Here is a 23,344-nt window from a genome sequence, read left to right on the forward strand (position 1 = left end):
TTTTTCCCAAAGAAGTTTTGAGCTCTCACTTAGGCCTCTTTGTACAGTAACTGCACTAGTGGACTCTGGCAACTGAGGCTCACTCTTACTGGGCCTATATTTCATGTTTAAGCAAGGAAATGGAACTGTCTCCTTAAACTCAGCATTTGTGATGTTGTCATCAGATGTGACAATGCTCTTTAAGGTACATCCCTGAAGCTTGCCGAAATAATCTTTCAAGTTATTTTGGATGCTGTGGTAAATGTGAACAGCAGCAGACCAGGCACTCTTCTGTTGGGGACTCTCTTCAGATTCAGCCAAGGACTTCATATCTGACACGAAAGTCTTAACAACTACTGACGCTGCTGAGCCCACTGGGTGAATTGACTCTGTCTTTACAATGCCAGACAATGTTTGACCTGATACAGCACCTGTTAACTCAGACTGAACGACTGAACTAGGAAAGCTCAAACTACTGACTTTTTTGTCAAGAACTCCACTCACTGCTTGTATTGCTGATGTTTGAAACTCCCGGCTGGAGAGTTTTTGGATGCTCTTAGATGTGAGCGTGCAGGAGGAACCAGATTCACTAATATTGTAGCTGCTCTCGTATTTCCTTATCAGGGCATCAAGATCCTCAATGAAGCCAACATGCGATGCCAAAAATGTGATCTTGTCCTTCAGATCTTCCAGCAAATTCTGTTCGTTCTCATCAACAAAAGCCACCATTGTGTCAGAGATGGTGGTCATGACTTGCCCTGTTAGACTCTTGCTCTCTTGGTCAACTTTTTCAAGTTTAGCAGCCTGCTCTCTCACCATGCTCTCAGTCACCTTGGTCTGCGAGTCTCCCTTACCGGTGTCACTAGAGAGGTTTGGCTAGCGGAGGCACTCTTAACGACCACTGATAAGGCCGACTTGACATCTTTAGCCAACTCTGCCATTACAGCAGGGGTTAGCATCATAGAGCCTGCACTTCCAGATGGAGAATTGGACATGCATGCAAGTTTGGAGAGAGAACCTTGCAGGCTGTCCTGCACACAGGTGACGAGGGTGTCCTCTGAGACACCTAAGAGGACTTGTAGCGTCTCAGAGTCGGTTGTTTTCTTCTGCACATCAGACAGAGAGGTTAGAGTCCTTGGGAAAACAACAACAGAAATCATCAAAGTCAAACAAATAATATGTTAGGCTGTGATGCACATTCAGTGTGTCAAATACATCTGCACCATTGAAAACAATGAGGAAAACGCTGCTGTTTCTCTGAGAAAAAACCTTAGTGTGATGTCAGCCTAACTGCTTAAGTTCTAAAGCCCAATAAAATGTATTTTGTATAAGTCATTTGTATTGAAACTGGCCTGTAGATATCTATCTATCCTGGCAATATCTATCCTCTACAAAAATCCAAATTGCTATAAACTTCAAATACTGTAACATCAAGGACAATCATAAATACAAGGCAGTTTGAAGAAATGTTAAAGGGAAATTTCTAAATGTTTCAACTTCATATTCATCATCTCCAGCACCACCCCAACATCGGCATATGTGAAAAACGGGCATTTCTATGTTTTGTAGTAAAAAAGAAAGAGAAGATAAGTGTTTTCTATGACATCAACCAATTAGTAGGCAATGCCTACTCATAATTGGTTAAAATCACACGATGCACACTGATGATGTCATTAGAATCTAGAGCTGAGCATTTAACCAACATTTTTGTTATTTTTCGGTTTTTAAACAACAAATTGACCGACGTCGGCTCAATTATTTGAATTCCATATAGTAAATTTTTTTCTTCTTCTGTGAGCTCGATGCTCAGTTTCTGTAGAGATAAATCAGATCAAGCACGAACTATGCAATGTAGTAGGGAGTTGTAGTTTCCAATAGGCCAATATTCTACATAGTTTAGCACAGAAAATATGGCAATTCATTCCCATAATCCATTGCACGCCCACTTGCTTGTCCACTCTGTGTGGAGCAGATACGGAAACCTCATTGACTGAGACGGAGAGACGAGAGAATGCATGAGAGAGATAAAAAGCAGTTGCGTTGCGAGGATTCTCTACCTGGAAATACATGATCTAAGTGATTGACAGTTGGTATTCAGCGGTCATAAAAGTAGGTCTTATTTACTTAGAAGAACTACTTAAATTGTGATTTTGTCAGACAGGATAAGCAGCAGCTCTATAGAGATGAGTTGATGACTTGGAATGAAATAATAAAGTCATCAAATAAATATTTTCTATGAGAAAGTAAATGATGGTTGATAAGTCATAAACAGTAATGGACAGTCACTACCATCATGGGACTTTTATTCATTGTTTTATTATGTGTTGTTACAACATTCAACACACATAATCCATAGTGCATTCAACGTCTAAAAAAAGTAGTGAAATCCAAAACCGTGATTATTTTTTAAATATTTGAATCGAGACCAAACCAACCTCAAAAAGCACTAATTTCTCAGCACTATTGGAAACAGTTATGTCCCTCTATATTTTCTTTTACTACAAAGCATGGAAATGTGTAATTTTCACATATGGTGATGCTGGAGATGAATATGAAGTTGTTACATTTCCCTTTAAGAACATACCTCATGGCCCCGTTGGGCAGGTAGCTTCCACTGCCCTTAGTCAGGTAAATCTCCTTGAACTTAAGTTGTTGTGATTCCTGCTCGTCTTCCTCTTCCTGATCCATACAGTTGGAGGAAGGGTAGGGAGTCGGGATGCGAAAGCTACTAGACTTTCGACTGCCTGGCCTCTTAGGTACACCAGCCTCAGTAAATCTCACGCGGGACTTGGTGTTAACCTTATCGTCTAACAGACTGGTGAGTGACGCTGTGAGAGATCTCTGTGACAATGGAGAGGAGGCAGTATCTTGGATTCCCAGTAGTTCGTAAAGACCTGGGATGATGATCTGCATCAGCTTGTCCGATAAAAACTGGACAATCCTCAGACACAAGCCGGCAAGCTGTTGTTTTGTCAGCTGTATTCCAGAAACAGAAGAAGTGTTTTAAAATGTTGCATAGTGCGTCTTTCAAAAGCTTATGAACAAGGTTAAACATTAGGCAGAGTTTTCATGGTAATCTAATTAAATTGTCAGTAACATGATCTTACCGGGTCAAACATGCCCTCACGAATCCCCCTCCATTGCCTGAAAACAATATTGTTATAAATGTAGTCATATCAGGATGCGTGGCAGAATTGTTTTTATTTAATTATTTGCCTGATCGTGAAGTTATACTTGCTTTGTGTCAGTTGTTTTGGCAAAATTGCAACGTGACAACTTTTCTAGCAATGAACAATTTTTTTCCGATTGATCAGTTTCTAATTTGATCCTATTTCCTTGAAGGTGTGATAGTACCAAAGAAAACAGAACATACTTCTCAGTTAGGTTTTGAAGGAAGTCCATAAGTGTCAGATGTTCTACATTGTTGAGCTTCCCCTCTTCTGTGGTTTCCATCACTGAGGTTGCTCTGCTCCTGGTAGAATTGCTCTGCTGCTGGTAGAAATGTAATTATATTGCAAATAATCAAACTTAACATACAAGAAATATCATACTGAAATAATTATTAACTGTTAGAGTGGAGGAGCATTGGCAACGTTGGGCCAATTAAACAACTGCAACACAACAGAGATGGTTGTGGTACGTCAACATTGCCAATGATAGCATCACTATAACATTTCATTGGATTCATGTTGTAATATGAAATGACAAGGTCAACTTACCATCTCATTGACAGCTTCAGAGGTCAGGTGGTCCTCCACCACACAGACAGGCAGGTCTAGAGACTGGGACAAGGCTCTATGGTCATAACCAGGAGAGAATGGAAACACCAGAGCAGTCCCAATGGCAGAATCTAACCACTGTATTAATGTCAAAGACTCACTTGGGCCTCCCGGGTGGCACAGTGGTTCAGGGCGCTGTACTGCATCGCCAGCTGTTCCATCAGAGTCCAGGCTGTGTCGCGACCGGGAGCTCCGTGGGGCGACGCACAATTGGCCAAGTGTCGTTAGGGAGGGCTTGGTCGGTAGGGAGAAAAAAGGGGTGGGTTAAAAAAATAAAGACTTGCTTAGTCAAACCTACCCCTTAGAATGACTTCGATATTAACACGGAACATATTTTGTTATTAAGAGATCTCTCAATAATAATTCTCACAATAGCATATTGGTAGTAGTCAGTGACATATTAAAGCTAATCAGGGCTGGGTGTAGTTAAAACCCTGGATGGGGTTCGATCCCGGGCTGAGGTGCTGCCCAGTCTATTGTTTTTTTCTGAAAGTGTATATAATGTTGAAAATCTGACATGGTTTCAAAGGTACAAATTTGCTGAATTTAGTTTTCAATGATGACATAATCCTGTGGTTGAAATTTCACCCTCAAAAGTTAGGCAACATACCCCATTATATCCACTATGCCCCTCCCCTCCCCCCCCACACACACACTTTATATTTTACCAATATGTATGGAGCCACCAGCCCTAAAGCATGAACATGTTTTTTTGCTAGAAAATGTGGATTAAGAGAAGAAAAATGATCATTTTCTCTAGTTTAATCTAAATGGAAGGGCAACATCACATTGACAAACTTTGACATATCTGCTTTCACCGGGATTTAAAAACCCAGGCTTTCCTAAAACGTTTACCTCAGCCAGTCTAGAACCCAGGTGTGTCTACAAAACACATGTACTCCTCCATAAGGTTCATCGGTTCCCTATTGTTTTATAACCAGTACAAGAGGGGCGACTGGATTCAGCATTAAACACAAGCAGTCTTTAAGGTATATCTTATTACAGTTTAGGCCTACCTCATTATTTTCTTCCATCTGGCAATATCATTTTAAGGAATGAAATCTGTTTTGTTGCTAGTGTAACGGATGTGAAACGGCTAGCGGTTCAATCGGTGACGTCACTTGCTCTGAGACCTTGAAGTCTCTGAAAGGGCCGCGGATTTGTGGAGCGGCGGGTGTCAGTTGTTTATGTGTGCAGAGGGTCCCTGGTTCGCGCCCGGGTTTGGGCGAGGTGACGGTCTAAAGTTATACTGTTACACTAGTATTATTATTAACGGTAGGAAAATACAGCTGTAGAGTACAAGAATCAGCTACTTTCTGAAGGGCAGCCAAGCTCATAAGCAATTTAGAACCTACAGACAATTATGACAAAATTTGAACGCAAAGAATGTGTCACAAACGCCTTGTGGTCACATGTTATTTTAGGGCGTGGCTCCGCATTCGTGACCGGTTCTCTTATTTCTATTTCCCGGTATCCGTTAGTGCTGGAATTTGCGATTAATACTTTTCTCATGCCGAAACCGGATTAAATACATACCGGTAGTTAAATGTCAAAAATGATGATATTCGCAATGTCATTAAGCAACAACAACAACAAACATAAATAGCTACTACATTTTCGAAACATGATTTTGTCATCAGTTTAGTACCATTTGTTTGATTTTGTGGACCAACGACTAAACTCTATCCATGTTAGCTAGTTGCTAGCGTCGTTAGTCAGCATAGGCTGCTACATGATAAACAGTTCGCATTAGAGAATTAGCTACTAGCTAGATGACCCGTGGTAACAGTGAGGTCCCCATGAGTTTCAAGGCTTTAATAAGTGCTATCGTGCAGAAAAAGCGATTAAAATACTGGTTGATGAGCTTGCTAAGTTAGCTAGCAAGACGGATATGACCGTTAACAGCGTGCATGCACAAATGCATGACGACACATTGAATATAAGTGAAGCAGGAATACAGAAAGAGATCGCCCCACCAAGCCAGATAGTAGAGGGGTACAACAACGCCGGTACACAGAGGCATAGCTCATACAATTATATTTTGTCCGGGTCAATGACTATCCTTGTTGAAAAATAAATACCTGTGTCAAATATATGGCATCGCATGCTCGTGCATAGATAGCTTACATAGATTTTTTTTTAAACCGGTGACCACTAGATGTCCTCGTATACCCACATTTAGATCAAATGTACTTGATTTTTCAGCAGGACTGTGAATGACAAGCCCACTGAATCTTGTTTAATAATCTTTTTACTCAGCAGGTAGAGAGAGGCCTAGGTACTTCAAATCAGTGCTTAATTCGAGCCTTTCTGTTCTGGGCAGTTTTTTCCGGAACCTATTTGGCCGGATCCGGTACCTCTCGTGCCATGAAAAAATATGAAATATTAAATATAATATTTTTTGTAATGAAACAATTTGAATAAAAGCGATCAAAGTTCATTTGAGTTGCCTCTTCGTCAATTATCCTGCCCCCTCATCTCTCCAGAGTTGAACTTCATAATTTGTTTCCTTATATACTCTGGACCCTGATCTCTCTTTTGAAGAACATATCAATGCCATTTCAAGGACAGCTTTTTTCCATCTATTTAACATAGCAAAAATCAGAAACTTTTTGTCCAAAAATGATGCAGAAAAATTAATCCATGCTTTTGTCACTTCTAGGTTAGACTACTGCAATGCTCTACTTTCCGGCTACCCGGATAAGGCACTAAATAAACTTCAGTTGGTGCTAAATACGGCTGCTAGAATCCTGACTAGAACCAAAAAGTTTGATCATATCACTTCAGTGCTAGCCTCTCTACACTGGCTTCCTGTCAAAGCAAGGGCTGATTTCAAGGTTTTACTGCTAACCTACAAAGCATTACATGGGCTTGCTCCTCCCTATCTCTCTGATTTGGTCCTGCCGTACATACCTACACGTATGCTACGGTCACAATACGCAAGCCTCCTAATTGTCCCTAGAATTTCTAAGCAAACAGCTGGAGGCAGGGCTTTCTCCTATAGAGCTCAATTTTTATGGAACGGTCTGCCTACCCATGTCAGAGACGCAAACTCGGTCTCATCCTTTAAGTCTATACTGAAGACTCATCTCTTCAGTGGGTCGTATGATTGAGTGTAGTCTGGCCCAGGAGTGGGAAGGTGAACGGAAAGGCTCTGGAGCAACGAACCGCCCTTGCTGTCTCTGCCTGGCCGGTTCCCCCCTCTGCCTCTAACCCTATTACAGGGTCTGAGTCACTGGCTTACTGGGGTTCTTTCATGCCGTCCCTGGAAGGGGTGCGTCACCTGAGTGGGTTGAATGGCATATATTATTATTATATATTTATTCACTGATGTGGTCATCCTGTCTGGGTTGGCGCCCCCCCTTGTGTTGTGCCATGGCGGAGATCTTTGTGGGCTATACTCAGCCTTGTCTCAGGATGGTAAGTTGGTGGTTGAAGATATCCCCCCTTTGCTTTGGCAAAGTGGGTGGGGTTATATCCTTCCTGTTTGGCCCTGTCCGGGGGTGTCCTCGGATGGGGCCACAGTGTCTCCTGACCCCTCCTGTCTCAGCCTCCAGTATTTATGCTGCAGTAGTTTATGTGTCGGGGGGCTAGGGTCAGTTTGTTATATCTGGAGTACTTCTCCTGTCCTATTCGGTGTCCTGTGTGAATCTAAGTGTGCGTTCTCAAATTCTCTCCTTCTCTCTTTCTTTCTCTCTCTCGGAGGACCTGAGCCCTAGGACCATGCCCCAGGACTACCTGACATGATGACTCCTTGTTGTCCCCAGGCCACCTGGCCGTGCTGCTTCTCCAGTTTCAACTGTTCTGCCTTATTATTATTCAACCATGCTGGTAATTTATGAACATTTGAACATCTTGGCCATGTTCTGTTATAATCTCCACCCGGCACAGCCAGAAGAGGACTGGCCACCCCACATATGCTCTCTCTAATTCTCTCTTTCTTTTTCTCTCTCGGAGGACCTGAGCCCTAGGACCGTGCCCCAGGACTACCTGACATGATGACTCCTTGCTGTCCCCAGTCCACCTGACCGTGCTGCCGCTCCAGTTTCAACTGTTCTGCCTTATTATTATACGACCATGCTGGTCATTTATGAACATTTGAACATCTTGGCCATGTTCTGTTATAATCTCCACCCGGCACAGCCTGGTTCCTCTCTAGGTTTTTTCCTAGGTTTTGGCCTTTCTAGGGAGTTTTTCCTAGCCACCGTGCTTCTACACCTGCATTGCTTGCTGTTTGGGGTTTTAGGCTGGGTTTCTGTACAGCACTTTGAGATATCAGCTGATGTACGAAGGGCTATATAAATAAATTTGATTTGATATAATCATAGCTGCGTGAATGGTTCTGGAGGAATTTTCTAAAGTTATGGAATTACTGCTGTCTGTTTCAGAAATAAATTAAATAATTCAGAATATTTTAAAACGTCATGAGAAGCCCTATAATTTAGCCACAGAGGACCAATAGCTTCTAAGAAGAAATTCTTATGACGGCTTACCAAAAGGCAAACGGCCTCCTGCGGGGACTGAGGCTGGGTTAAAAAATAAATGAATGAAATATAAATATAGGAAAACACACACGACAAGAGAGACCTTAAGACAACAACATAGCAAGGAAGCAACACATGACAACACAGCATGGTAGCAACACAACATAACCTGGTTGCGACATAACATGGTAGCAGAATAAAACATGGTACAAACATTATTGGGCATAGACAACAGCACAAAGGACAAGCACGTAGAGACAACAATACTTCATGCAAGGAATGCACAACTGTCAGTATGCGTGTCCATGATTGGGTCTTTGAATGAAGAGATGGAGATTAAACTGTCCAGTTTGAGTGATTGTTGTAACTCATTCCAGTCGTTAGCTGCAGCGAACTGAAAAGAGGAGCGACCCAGAGATGTGTGTGCTTTTGGGGCCTTAAACAGAATGTGACTGACAGAACGGGTGTTGTATGTGGAGGATGAGGGCTGCAGTAGATATCTTAAATAGGGGGGAGTGAGAACTAAGTGGTTTTTGTGACAGGTATACAGAGATGACGAGTTTACAGAGGAGTATGATGGAGATGGGGGTGTGAGCAGGTGTGATGTCATTGATGTTTATATGCTGTCGTATGTTTTGTAAAAAGAAGAAAATATATATCTTACAAAAATATGAAATAAGTATACGATGACACCTTGTGGTCATAAGGTTGATTTGTCCCTAACCATAATTTAGCTCCAGTTTCTGTTCAGCCTGTTGTGATCTGGCAGTGATACTTATGTACATTTGGGGTATTTGACAACTTAAAATATACTTCAATGTATGGGATACTTCTGTATCCCATACATTTTCCCTGATAGACCACCACAAGTACATTTTGAATGGTCAGGCATGACATGGGAGGCGAGTCGATGCCGACTCGCCTCCCAGTCCCTGAAGAAAATCCCCACAGCATGATGCTGCCACAACCATGCGTCACTATAAGAATGGTGCCAGGTTTCCTCCAAACGTGACGCTTGGCATTCATGCCAAAGAGTTCAAGCTTGTTTTCATCAGACCAGAGAATATTGTTCCTTATGGTCAGAGTCCTTTAGGGACCTCTTGGCAAACTCCAAGCGACCTGTTGTGCCTTTTACTGGGGAGTGGCTTGCATCTGGCCACTTAACCATAAAGGCCTGATTGGTGGAGTGGGGCAGAGATGGTTGTCCTTCTGGAATGTTCTCCCATCTCCACAGAAGAACTCTGGAGCTCTGTCATTAAGAATGGAGGCCACTGTGTTCTTGGGGACATTCAATGCTGTAGACATTTTTCGGTACCCATCCACAGATCTGTACTTCGACAGAATCCTGACTCAGCGCTCTACGGACAATTCCTTAGACCTGATGGCTTGGTTTTTGCTCTGATACACACTGTCAACTGTGGGACCTTATATAGATAGGTGTGTGCCTTTCCAAATCATGTCCAATCAATTTAATTTACCACAGGTGGACTCCAATCAAGTTGTAGAAACATCTCAAGGGTGATCAATGGAAACAGGATACACCTGAACTCAATTTCGAGTCTCATGGCAAAGGGTCTGAATACTTATGTAAATAAGGTATTTATGTTATTTTGTTATACTTTTGCAAAAATGTCTAAAAACCTGTTTTCACTTTGTCATTATGGGGTATTGTATGTAGATTGATGAGGAAAATGTTTTATTTCATCAATTTTATAAAAAGGCTGTAACGTAACAAAATATGGAAAAAGTATTACCGAAGAATACTTTCCGAATGCTCTGTATGTCTGTGAAAACAAATCACAGAGGTTTGTGGCACCTTAATTGGAGAGGACGGGCTTATAGAAATGGATAGAGCGGAAAAGGTGGAATGGTATCAAACACATGGTTTAAATGTGTTTGATACCATTGCATTTGCGTCATTCCAGCCATTATTATGAGCCATTAGGCATTTAAGACACCAATGTTTCTTAAAAGGACAAGAAGAGAAGTAGTCAATTTCTCCTTAACCATTTTATATATATATATATAGACATATGTGTTTACAAAACTGGAGTATGCTTATAACCCAGGGGTGGGCAATTCCAGTCCTCAAGGGTCTGATTGTTGTCACAGTTTTGCCCAGCCCCAGCAAACACACCTGACTCCAATAATCAACTAATTATGATCTTCATTTTAAAATGCAATTTGATTAATCAGCTGTGTTTTCTAGGGATGGAGACAAAGTGTGACACGAATCAGGACCTCGAGGACTGGAGTTGCCTAACCCTGAATTATAACCCAGTGCCACAATAAGTATGGCTACCTTTGCAGGTCACTGGGAAGAATGCGTTGTTATAGCAACTCTATATTCTCGCGATGATAAAAAATAAGAGGGTGTCGGCGACGGTTGTCACTAGTTACCACAGCCATAAAATAAAAATGGTTTATATCGTCAAAAATCATGAAAACTAAAGCTTTTTGGTCCTAATGTAAGGTTAGACATAAAGTTGGCAGTGAGGCTATAGTTAGGGTTAAGGGATTAGGGTTAGATTAAAATCAGATTTTAAGAGGAGGAATTGTAGAAACGGGCGGGGTTTATGACTTTGTGTCTCTGGTAAGTCGTGACGACTGTCGGCGACTGCTGCGTTTTTGCCGCTAGTCGCCTCCTGTACTTCAGTGGTCGCCACAGACACAACAGCGTGCGACGTCGGGGGGCATGCCAAATACTTTCAGCGGTGAAGTTAAGCGTGTTAATGAGACAACCGAGAGTTTGGAGTACAGGAACATTTGTATCCTAATCGGGATTTTGTCTTTTTGAATCATAAAAGCAAAGGGCACAAAATTAAGGTGCATCCGCGTACCAACTAGTTCTGATAATTGACAACCACTCTCCAGTGAGTGACCTAGCGCTTGTGGAAATGGCAGCTCCCCGGCCAATAAAAGGTATTCTGAAGAACAAGAACAGCGGGTCGGGCATCAAAGTGGGCCCAGCCGAAGAAGTGCCAGTAGAGACTCCAGAACAAGGCGATCCTGGACTTCTGGAAGATGACCAACAGTGAGTAGACAGACAGTCGGCTATCTTAGTTTCTTGTTGACACCGACAGTCTTGGTAGCGTTAGCTTAGCTTGCTCTGCGTTGTGTGCTGCCCTGGCTGAAAACTTTATGGACTTGCTAGCTAACGTAAACTCGTCAACAGTGTGCCAGGTAGTACATTAAATGAACTAACTCGATAACGTTAGCAAGTCAGTTGTCATGCTTGCTTTCCAATTCACTCACATTCTTCTCACTAGGACTGTTAACTTACCAGTTACTGTTGGCTAGCCAATTTGCTAGCTAGTTTGCCCGAGAAGGTAACATTGGCTAGCTACGTTACCTAGCTAACGTTAGCAACGTCCCACATGTCTACTTGTCGATGTCAGTTGATAAGGTGGCTCGTTCATATTTTATCCGGTTTCACACCTGTAATCACGAGTAAATTTGGCTTTATCATCAGCCAACTCACTGATGTTCGTTGTTTTTAAAGGTGGTCGATGAAATGGGTTGACTGGCTAGCTAGCCAAATTATAGTCTAGCCACATACATTTTTACCAGCGCAAACAAACAATTTTGAAGTTTTTTTTCTACATGTGTTTTTAGTAACAGACGATTTTAGTAATTTAGTTCAGATTTAAAAAACGTTATGTTGGCATCAGGTATGTTAGCCAGCAAGTTACCCATTCCTACTCTCCATCACACACATGATATACAGCAGTAGCTGAAGGATTCAGACCTGTAAATGATATTTACTTATCATTGTTTGGTGGGCACAGACTGTCCGATACAGTTTAGTTTCTACGACTGTGGATAAATGTGGAAGCTGGATGGTAGCTTACTGTACACTCCACCCTTAGTGCCTAGAGTGCCATCAGAGAGTGTCTGCTGTCAAGGCACTGACTTCCACATCCCAAGCTGTCACGTTATATTTACACCATTGCCCTCTGGGGTTGTCAGAACTGTGGTGAGTTTATGCCTGAAGTCAGGCATTGATCTAATTCACTTTGCACATTAAACTGTCAGTGAGCTAAGTCCTTTTGAGCTGTTCAGTTGCTCAAATGATACCTCTAGGAAATACACCTCGGCTAATTGCAACATGAGTGTTGTTTCTCAATTCCAGCTTGTCTTTTTAACAAAGAGCTGGTGGTCCATGTTTAGATGCACAGGTGGATAGAGATGGAGGTTGTTCCGAGTTTCAATAATTCATGCATGTGATTTATGTAGTCCATTTATAGTGTTAGGTGGCTATCCTTCATATAACCTACTATGAGACTCATAACTTCCCGTCCATGTGAGACTGCCGTCCTTGTATGGCCTACTTATCAGTGAATTCCATTCCCAGCCTTAAGTCAAGCCAGTTCTGTGTTGATACCAAAATATTTTCTCTGTAGGAAATGGGTAAAAAGGTTTCCTGAACGTTGCTCTTTCTTCAAATGGAGTGGGATGAGACCAGCACGGCTGGCTGCGCTGTAGCCTACTCCTTCAGTTCAAGCTATGTCTGTAGCAAACATACAAGAACACACGCAGACAGCTGCATGCACACACCCCTTCAGCACCAGAACTCATAGGGTGTTGTTTATATCCTGTCTCTAACAGTCCTCACAAACCAAAACCACACACATGGCTTATTTTTTTCATCACAACAATTTTTAGGCTCTTTCCCAAATGTTTTGCTTAAGCCATCTGTCCATATTAGGGTACTACTTTCAGTCGAAATCAGATTTAAATTTGATGGATGAGCAGTAGGGTCGGGACGACACCATTGTCACAATGTTTTTCCATGCCAAAAATAAAACCACAAAGCAGGCAAGGTCCTTTTAAAAACCTGCTTTATGTAAAATATTGTGTGCTTGGAAAATAAATCTAATTCTGGATGACAACTGGTTGAGCGAATATCAAGGCAAAGGGTGGCTACTTTGAAGAATCTCAAATATAAAATATATTTATTTAGCACTTTTTTTTGTTGTTGCTTACTACATGATTCCATATGTGTTTTGATGTCTTCAGTATTATTCTACAATGTTGAAAATAGTAAAAAAAAAAAAAAAAACTTGAATGAGTAGGTGTGTCCAAATGTTTGACTTGTATGTGCCAGGGAAATTATAACACTGCATGCTATTGTTATGGCGAAACAACAAGCCACATATTAAGTACTTTATCCTTCTACACCAACACTATTTGGCGATACCATCTCAAGGTTAGCTTACTTCGTTCAGTTTGCTGTGCTGGCAGACAAATGAATGAACTAAAGCTATCAGAATTGTATCTATGTTAGGCTCATTGCCACAGCAGTGGAGTTTTCCCATGCTTTTCTAGATGTATTATTTTTTTAAATCTCCAGGTAGGCTAGTTGAGAACAAGTTCTCATTTACACCTGCGACCTGGCCAAGATAAAGCAAAGCAGTGTGACACAAGCAACACAGTTAAACATGGAATAAACAAACAAACATGCAGTCAATAACACAATAGAAAAGGTCTATAGGCAATAAATAGGCCGTAGTGGCAAAATAATTACAATTTAGCAGTTAAACACTGGAGTGATAAATGTGCAGAAGATGAGTGTGCAAGTAGAGATACTGGGGTGCAATGGAGCAAAATAAATAACAGTATGGGGGATGAGGTAGTTGGATGGGTTATTTATAGATGGGTTATGTACAGGTGCAGTGATCTGTGAGCTGCTCTGACCACTGGTGCTTAAAGCTAGTGAGGGAGATATGAGTCTCCAGCCTCAGCTTTGCAGTTCGTTCCAGTCATTGGCAGCAGAGAACTGGAAGGAAACGCGGCCAAAGGAGGAATTGGCTTTGGAGGTGACCAGTGAGAGAGAACTGCAGGAGCGAGTTCTACGGGTGGGTGCTGCCATGGTGACCAGTGAGCTGAAATAAGGCGGGGCTTTACTTAGCAGAGACTTATAGATGACCTGGAGCCAGTGGATTTGGCGACGAATATGAAGCGAGGGCCAGCCAACGAGAGCATACAGGTTGCAGTGGTGGGTAGTATATGGGGCTTTGGTGACAAAACGTATGGCACTGTGATAGACTGCATCCAATTTGCTGAGTAGAGTGTTGGAGGCTATTTTGTAAATGACATCGCCGAAGTCAAGGATCGGTAGGATAGTCAGTTGGGCAGCATGAGTGAAGGAGGCTTTGTTGCGAAATAGGAAGCCAATTTTTCGAGATTACATTTTGGATTGGAGATGGTTAATGTGAGTCTGGAAGGAGAGTTTGCAGTCTAACCAGACACCCAGATATTTGTAGTTGTCCACATATTCTAAGTCAGAGCTGTCCAGAGTAGTGATGCTAGTCTGGCAGGTGGGTCCGGGCAGCGATCGGTTGAAAAGTATGCATTTAGTTTTACTTGCATTTAAGAGCAGTTGGAGGCAACAGAAGGAGTGTTGTATGGCATTGAAGCTCATCTGGAGGTTTGTTAGCACAGTGTCCAAATAAGGGCCAGAAGTATACAGAAAGGTGTCGTCTGCATAGAGGTGGATCAGAGAATCACCAGCAGCAAGAGTGACATAATTGATGTATACAGAGAAAAGAGTCTTGAGAATTGAACCCTGTGGCACCCCAATAGAGACTGCCAGTTTCTCATTCTAGATACAGTTTATCATTCTTTAAGTCATGTATTGTTTGGGAAACCGTGTTCCTATCTGTTGCTAGGTTTTCCTCTAATTGGTGGCAGATATTCTAAAACCTGCATAAAAACAATATGCACATTTGTTCCACCTGAGATCGGTTTCCATCAAATTGACTTGTTGCCACTTAAAGGGTGTGCCTAACAAACGGCATTCTTTACTGAGTTGTAAATGGGAGGGACCACACAACATATCATGGAAGTTTACTGCTTGTTATATCAATATTTGCGGTTTCCACTGCCTTTTCTCGCATGATTCTAGCATATATGGAAAATGTAATGATTTTTAAATTAGCTTTTTTCCATCAGACCTGTCGTAACATAAAAAATAAAATTAAAATACAACATGTACTTAATTCATGTGAAATGGTTGGATGGAACCCTGGTAAGGGTGGAAAGGGTATGTGGTACCTAGTCAGTTGTCCAAGTGAATGCATTCAACTGAAATGTGTCTTCTGCATTTAACCCAACCCCTCTGAATCAGAGAGGTGAGGGACGATGACGACTGCCTTAATCCACGTCATTGGAGCCCGGGGAGCAGTTTGTTGTTGGGGGTTAAGGGCATCTAGGGCAGATATTTTTTTATTTTTTTACCTTGCCGGCTTGGGGATTCAAACCAGCGACCTTTCTATCACTGGCCCAACGCTCTTAACCGCTAGGCTGTGTTGCCATCTCTTGTTTACCAAAGGGGACAGAAAAGACTGGAGCTTTCAATTCATTATACAGCACCAAGGGGATATCCTGAGCCAGCTTTCCAAATAGAAGTTGTCCACTCTGCACCTGTCCAGAGTCCAAACAATCACAACTTCCTGCCATAGAGTTCTAGAAAGTGTCATGGGGCGTAACTATTGGTGCCCCGTAAACAATAGTCAAGTGTCTTCTCAATTTCAATGTAGGCCATTTCATTGCACTCACTAATCAGTCAACATTGACGCATGGACCCCAAGCTCAATCATTCATTATTCATGATAGTCAATGACTTTTAACTGAGTCACAGGCATGGTTCCATGAAACTCTATCTCTCCTCCATTGTCTTAGATGCCCAATCTGACCATTTCATGAGTGGGTTGAGGGACATTCATCGACTATCATGAGAAAATGCCATTGGAGCAACCTGCATAGTAGCCTACTTCCTGCTCCAGTATAGTAGATGAAATGGGCTCTGCAGTCCCTTGACAACGGGCTTCACTGGGTTCAAGCAACAACAACAAAAATACATTTATTTTTAAACAGATTTATCTCAACATGAGTGGATTTTTAGTCTTTCCCCGCCTCTCCAAGTCCCTACTACTCCCTATATTGACTTTAGTGTGCTCTGGTTTTTTACAAACATCTTAACATTTTAGTCATTTTAACAGACGCTCTTATCCAGAGCGACTTACAGTAGAGCGCATGCATTTTTTTACTGGTCCCCCGTGGGAATCGAACCCACAACGCTGGCGTTTTTGAAAGCACCATACTCTACCAACTGAGCCACACGAAGACCACTGCTGGAAAGCATAGACCAGAGAGCTCTTTTAACACACTGCTTGTCTTAGCATATGCTATCTGATAGTGTAGTCACCTCCCACTTTTAGAGGGATGTACCCAGCTGTTGGCCTCTCCAAGAGATGCTCACTGCACACACACTGAATGGGAGAGTCAAATAGCGTCCATTCTCAAATCAAAGTTTATTAGTCACATCATGTGCCGAATACAATAGATGTAGACTTTACAGTGAAATGCATACTTACGAGCCCTTAACCAACAAATCAGTTGAAAAATAATAATAAATACGAATAAGAATAAAATAAGTCATAAGATGTTTGTTTTTTTTTACTTGAAGAGGTGGTTGTCGTCATTCCATTATGTATTTTTATTTTTTAGACGAAAAAAATCTGACTGGCTGCGTCAGGTCTTGAGTGGATTTGCACGGGTGCTGTGTACTGTAAATCAGGCCAGGCTGGCTGGCAGTGTCTGGGATGTGTTGTATAACCAACCCCCTCACACATACAGAAGGATAAAGACAGACGCAGAAATACACAGACTGACATACAGACATTTTAGTGCAGTGAAACTGGCTCCTCTCCTCTACTGGCTTGTCAACACTCCTCACATACATACAAAACTCACTATCTGCCCTGGCCCAGATGTAGTCACACTGGTTTGGCTAGTGTTTTTAAATGATTTAGAAATTGTCCATAAAGGTAGGGTTCAAAGTCTGGTGAATGTAGACACATCAAAGTAGGGTTGGTGTAATGTAAAAAGTAAATGCAAACTAGTCATTTCCACATACAGTGAGCTCCAAACCTGTTTGGACAGTGACAGATTTCGTTTTTGTTTTTGACTCTGTACTCCCAACACTTGGAGTTGAAATAATACCATGACTATGAGGTTAAAGGGCAGACTGTCAGAGTTAATTTGAGGATATTTTCATCCTTATGGGTTAAACTGTTTAGAAATTACTGCACTTTTTGTACATAGACCATTTCAGGCGACTAAAAGTATTGGGCCATTCACTTGTGTTCTCAAGCTTAGCATTTCATCTCGTATTCATAGCACGCAATGATTACATCAAGCTTGTGACTCTCCAAACTTGTTGGATGCAGTTGCTGATTGTCTTTGGTTGTGTTTCAGATGATTTTGTGCCCAATAGAAATTCATTGTAAGTAATGTATTTTGTCATTTTAGAGTCACTTGTATTGTAAATAAGAATATAATATGTTTCTAAACACTTCTACATTAATGTGGAAGTGTACCATGATTACGTATGATGAATGAGAAATACACATGCACAAATTTCATACCCCCAAGACATGCTAACCTCTCACCATAACAGTAACGGGGAAGTGTTTTTTGTTGTTGTTTGGTTATGATAATTATGCCTCTGAATTTATCATTCATCATTATTATTATTGTTATTATTCATTCAGGATAATCCATAATTATGGTAGCTTCAACATTCATGTTGAAGTGTTTAGAAACATGCTATTCTTATTTACAATAGATTCTTTACCATTTACATTGGGCACAAAATCATCTGAAACAAACTGCAAATGCATTCAACAAGTTTGTAGAGTCACAAGCTTGATGTAATCGTTGCTTGCTATGAATATAGGACCAAATGCTAAACTTGTGACTACTTTAAGATGCATATGAACCCAGCAAAAAAAGAAACGCCCTCTCACTGTTTTATTTTCAGCAAATGTAACGTGTAAATATTTGTATGAACATAAGATTCAACAACTGAGACATAAACTGAACAAGTTCCACAGACATGTGACTAACAGAAATTGAATAATATGTCCCTGAACAAAGGGGGGGTCAAAATCAAAAGTAACAGTCTGGTGTGGCCACCAGCTGCATTAAGTACTGCAGTGCATCTCCTTCTCGTGGACTGCACCAGATTTTCCAGTTCTTGCTGTGAGATGTTACCCCACTCTTCCACCAAGGCACCTGCAAGTTCCCGGAAATGTCTGGGGGTAATGGCCCTAGCCCTCACCCTCCGATAAAGCAGGTCCCAGATGTGCTCAATGTGATTGAGATCTGTGCTCTTCGCTGGCCATGGCAGAACACGACATTCCTGTCTTGCAGGAAATCGCGCACAGAACGACCAGTATGGCTGGTGGCATTGTCATGCTGGAGGGTCATGTCAGGATGAGCCTGCAGGAAGGGTACCACATGAGGGAGGAGATTGCCTGCAATGGCAACAAGCTCAGTCAGATGATACTGTGACTCACCGCCCCAGACCATGACGAACCCTCCACCTCCAAATCGATCCTGCTCCAGAGTACAGGCCTCGGTGTAACGCTCATTCCTTCGACGATGAACGCGAATCCGACCATCACCCCTGGTGAGACAAAACCACGACTCGTCAGTGAAGAGCACTTTTTGCAAATCCTGTCTGGTCCAGCGACGGTGGGTTTGTGCCCATAGGCGACGTTGTTGAAGGTGATGATAGGCGGGTCCTCACCAGACAACAGGCCTACAAGCCCTCAGTCCAGCCTCTGTTCGCAATAGGCTGAGAGTCTGAGCACTGATGGAGGGATTGTGCGTTCCTGGTGTAACTCGGGCAGTTGTTGTTGCCATCCTGTACCTGTCCCGCAGGTGTGATGTTCGGATGTTGTTACACGTGGTCTGCCACTGTGAGGATGATCAGCTGTCCGTCCTGTCTCCCTGTAGCTCTGTCTTTAGGCGTCTCACAGTGCGGACATCGCAATTTATTGCCCTGGCCACATCTGCAGTCCTCATGCCCCTTGCAGCGTGCCTAAGGCACATTCACGCAGATGAGCAGGGACTCAGGGCACATCTGCAGTCCTCATGCCTCCTTGCAACATGTCTAAGGCGCGTTCACGCAGATGAGCAGGGACCCTGGGCATCTTTCTTTTGGTGTTTTTAAGTAAGTAGAAATGCCTCTTTAGTTTCCTATGTTTTCTGAACTGTGACCTTACTTGCCTACCGTCTGTAAGCTGTTAGTGTCTTAACGACTGTTCCACAGGTGCATGTTCATTAATTGTTTATGGTTCATTGAACAAGCATGGTTACCAGTGATTAAACCATTTACAATGAACAGCTGTGAAGTTTTTTGGATTTTTACGAATTATCTTTGAAAGGCAGGGTCCTGAAAACAGGACTTTTTTTGTTGTTGCTGAATGTAAGTGCATTCGTCCCCTACCATGGGGGGGGGACTATGTACAGAAAGTGCTGTAATTTCTAAACTGTTCCTCTGATACGGATGAAAACGTTAAAGCTGACCGCCTGCCCTTTAACCTCAGTCATTATATCATTTCTGAAGTACAGAGCCAAAACATGTCTCACTGACATACTTTTGGAGCTCACTGTATGTCTCTGACAGTTTAATGTAATGATATCATTTTATGTTTTGTCTTCACTAGCTTACATTGGTTTCTTACATGTATCCCATGGGTTATATATGTTGTGAAACAGTGGCTAAGAGCCGGCCTACCTCAGCAAGCCTGACTGAGCAGTATTGATATGTGCCTCATCCCATGATGTGCCATTTTAGTGTGAGACACAGCTGTACAGGGCACGTCTCCCATTGATTTAGCCCAGTGCCATCGACAGTCAAACTGCCTGCTGTGTGCCTGACTTATTGAGCACCCGTGTGTGTGTGAGCAGCTAGCGATGGCTCTGCAGGATTACTGCAGCAGGGGGCAGATTTATCACCCCCCCCGCCGCCCCTCTCTACCATGATGGCAGGCCTCTGCCTCCATAAACACGTCCGGGAGGCTGGCTACTTTGACAAAGGGAGGGGGGCGCGCCAGCAGAGACAGTTTAACGGCTGTATTTGGCACTGTCTCCAAATCCAGACATCGATTTTATTGAAGGCGCAAACTAGCCAGAAGCCCAGAGAGAGCCTACAATTTGTACCTGGGGAAAGTACATTCGTGAAGCATTTCAACCCAACCACTCACACTCACTCGCTTGATCAGCCTCAGCATCATGCTGAAGGTGAAGTGACCAACCTCTGTACGGGGCCACTGTCATTTTCCCAACAATTAATCATTTAATTGTACATAAGACCCCTTTTTTTTTTTAATTGCTGCCTTGTTTTTGTTCCCGAAATACACTACGGGAGTGAAAACTGGGTCACTGTGTAGTCCTAGATTAAATCTGCCAGGTCTCTAGGGTAATATCTGGTTGGTTTTTAGTACTACCCTGAGCTCATCTCTGGACTCATTCTTTTCAGGAAGAAGTCACAGAAATGGGACGAGATGAACATCCTGGCCACGTACCACCCGGCAGACAAGGACTATGGGTTGATGAAGATCGACGAGCCCAGCACGCCCTACAACAGGTGAGTTGCCCCATTCAATGTGTAAAGCACGATGCAATTCATTCTCATGAACAGGTAAGGACAAAGTTACCCAGCGACTGTCAAAATGGCTTCCCATAGACAATGTTATCCAGTATTACCAGTTTTCAACTTTTTTTTGTTTACGAATACCTCATAATGGTATTAATTTATTCAATTAGTTAGGCCTATTACATGTGAAAATGACAGTTGGACTTTTCACACTACATATTCTTGGCCTGGGGAAACCCAAAAGACAAACTACTTTTCTCGAGTCACATATACACATTTGTTGAGAACAGAGATTTGTGATTGACTTGGTCTGAGAAGAAACTCTGCTCTGGTAAGTTTGGCCTCATCCTGCTTTTATAATGTGTGTGAACAGTCCCGAGATCCCAGACTAATGTGACGTAGAAAAGAGACTAATTTGTGTAGAGAATATGCACACCGGATTAGATACAATTTTGATAGCAGATTGGCCTGCTCTCACAGGGCACCTCAATTTTTGCAGTGCAGTTTCAGTGTGTGTACGTGCGTGTGGATGAGTTTCTGCCTAGTCTGCATAAAGCGTAGGTGGGGTGGGCCATCTAAACTGGCACGTAACCCAATCTCCAAGGCCGCTGCATAGAAGGTCACCGTTGTGACACACTGTTCTGTCCTTCTCTCTTCCTCAGGATGGTGGGGGACGAGGAGGATGAAGGGGCGCACAGCGACTCAGAGGTCAACTTGCCCACTGTGGGTGACCTGGCCTCCAAGTAAGTTATTTCTGACTGGATAGGTCTGGGAGGGGGAAGGAGGGTCATCACTGACTGAAGAGGTCTGGGAGGGGGAAGGAGGGTCATCACTGACTGGATAGGTCTGGGAGGGGGATGGAGGGTCATCACTGACTGGATAGTTCTGGGAGGGGGAAGGAGGGTCATCACTGACTGGATAGGTCTGGGAGGGGGAAGGAGGGTCATCACTGACTGGATAGGTCTGGGAGGGGGAAGGAGGGTCATCACTGACTGGATAGGTCTGGGAGGGGGAAGGAGGGTCATCACTGACTGGATAGGTCTGGGAGGGGGAAGCAGGGTCATCACTGACTGGATAGGTCTGGGAGGGGGAAGCAGGGTCATCACTGACTGGATAGGTCTGGGAGGGGGAAGGAGGGTCATCACTGACTGGATAGGTCTGGGAGGGGGAAGGAGGGTCATCACTGACTGGATAGGTCTGGGAGGGGGAAGCAGGGTCATCACTGACTGGATAGGTCTGGGAGGGGGAAGGAGGCCTAAAGTTAAGTTATTGGACTCAAAGGTTTGGAATGTTAAATGTATCAGGGCTGTATGAGAAGGGTAGTGATGGAACTCAAACATAGCATCTTGATAAGTCTTGGTCTTATGAGACTGACGGTGGGGGAGACTTCGTATGGAGTTACGGCTTGAACACGCTGTATAACAGAATGTACTCATCTGGATTTCAACTATTTGCAATTAGGGTCTGGCTGCAGCAGAAGCCTTCTTACGCCACAGATGCTATGAGACATACGAACTCAGACAGGATGTTGAATGGTGCCAGAGAAGATGGTGTGTTACCGCCACCAACAGCACAGGTGGTGAAATTACATTTAGAATTAGACGATAGGTACTTGGTAGTGTGTGCTAGCTAGCGTGTGCTAGAGAGAGTTTGTGCTAGCTAGCGTGTGCTAGAGAGAGTTTGTGCTAGCTAGCGTGTGCTAGAGAGTTTGTGCTAGCTAGAGAGTTTGTGCTAGCTAGAGAGTTTGTGCTAGCTAGCGTGTGCTAGCTAGCGTGTGCTAGGGAGAGTTTGTGCTAGCTAGCGTGTGCTAGAGAGAGTTTGTGCTAGCTAGCGTGTGCTAGAGAGTTTGTGCTAGCTAGAGAGTTTGTGCTAGCTAGAGAGTTTGTGCTAGCTAGCGTGTGCTAGCTAGCGTGTGCTAGGGAGAGTTTGTGCTAGCTAGCGTGTGCTAGGGAGAGTTTGTGCTAGACAGCTGTTAAAGCAACGGTGGTTAACGCAACACCCTGGACCAGCGTTAGTGCGCCGACTGGTATGTGCACAGCACAGTGACGCCCTGGAATAAAGCCAATGACTCACGCGATACACCAGGCCCACAAAAGCCTACTGGTTGCACACAGCTGGATACTTCTCACTATTTGACGTCAAGGGCATGTCCCCCCCCAATAACATTGAGTATAGAGGGAATGTTGATCTTGGTTAAATTGAATGATCAGCTGTCAGAAGATGGTCTCAGCAGTTGAGTTAACAGTAGAGGTAAAACTGCAGAAGTGAAATCGCCCCCCATTTAATAAATAAATAATCTAAAATTAACACCCTTGCCTTTCGTGAACTTAAACTGTCTTATATTTTTTTCCTACTAGCACTGACTTTGCTGACAGCTACTTTATTGAGGAAATGTACTTATTATGACTGAGATGTGGTTGTCCCACCTAGCTGTCTTAAGATGAATGCACTAACGGTAAGCTTCACTGGTGAAGATTGTCTGCTAAATGACTCAAATCTAAATGTAATCCATTTGAACTCTGCCATCAAAAACCCTTATCCCATCAGCTCCATTTGACAAAAGGAAAAGTAATTTTCCCCAAGCATCCACTGTTACTCTCAATTAGCCTACAGTCCCAAGATTTTTAAAATGTTTTTTAATTTATTTTTTT

At 42.9% G+C, this 23,344-nt stretch overlaps 2 protein-coding genes across 2 annotated transcripts in view; one reads left to right on the forward strand and one right to left on the reverse strand.

Annotated features, from left to right (window-relative positions):
- The window catches only part of LOC127910815 (uncharacterized), a 36,042-nt gene extending 31,789 nt beyond the window's left edge, over positions 1-4,253 (reverse strand). The window contains exons 1-5 of the mRNA XM_052475811.1: positions 3,860-4,253; positions 3,699-3,761; positions 3,353-3,468; positions 3,087-3,123; positions 2,779-2,955 (exon numbers count right to left, since the gene is read on the reverse strand). Coding sequence (XP_052331771.1) covers positions 2,779-2,955; positions 3,087-3,123; positions 3,353-3,468; positions 3,699-3,761; positions 3,860-3,919 — 453 coding nt within the window. The 5' untranslated portion in view covers positions 3,920-4,253. The remainder of the gene's footprint in view (positions 1-2,778; positions 2,956-3,086; positions 3,124-3,352; positions 3,469-3,698; positions 3,762-3,859) is intronic.
- Positions 4,254-10,511: 6,258 nt separating this feature from the next.
- ppp1r2 (protein phosphatase 1, regulatory (inhibitor) subunit 2) overlaps positions 10,512-23,344 on the forward strand; it is a 33,111-nt gene continuing 20,278 nt past the window's right edge. Inside the window, exons 1-3 of the mRNA XM_035799194.2 lie at positions 10,512-11,276; positions 20,577-20,684; positions 21,356-21,436. Of these exons, the coding sequence (XP_035655087.1) occupies positions 11,140-11,276; positions 20,577-20,684; positions 21,356-21,436 (326 nt within the window). The 5' untranslated portion in view covers positions 10,512-11,139. The remainder of the gene's footprint in view (positions 11,277-20,576; positions 20,685-21,355; positions 21,437-23,344) is intronic.

Source organism: Oncorhynchus keta, chromosome 22, assembly GCF_023373465.1.
Source record: "Oncorhynchus keta strain PuntledgeMale-10-30-2019 chromosome 22, Oket_V2, whole genome shotgun sequence".
In the NCBI taxonomy this organism is placed as follows: Eukaryota; Metazoa; Chordata; class Actinopteri; order Salmoniformes; family Salmonidae; genus Oncorhynchus; species Oncorhynchus keta.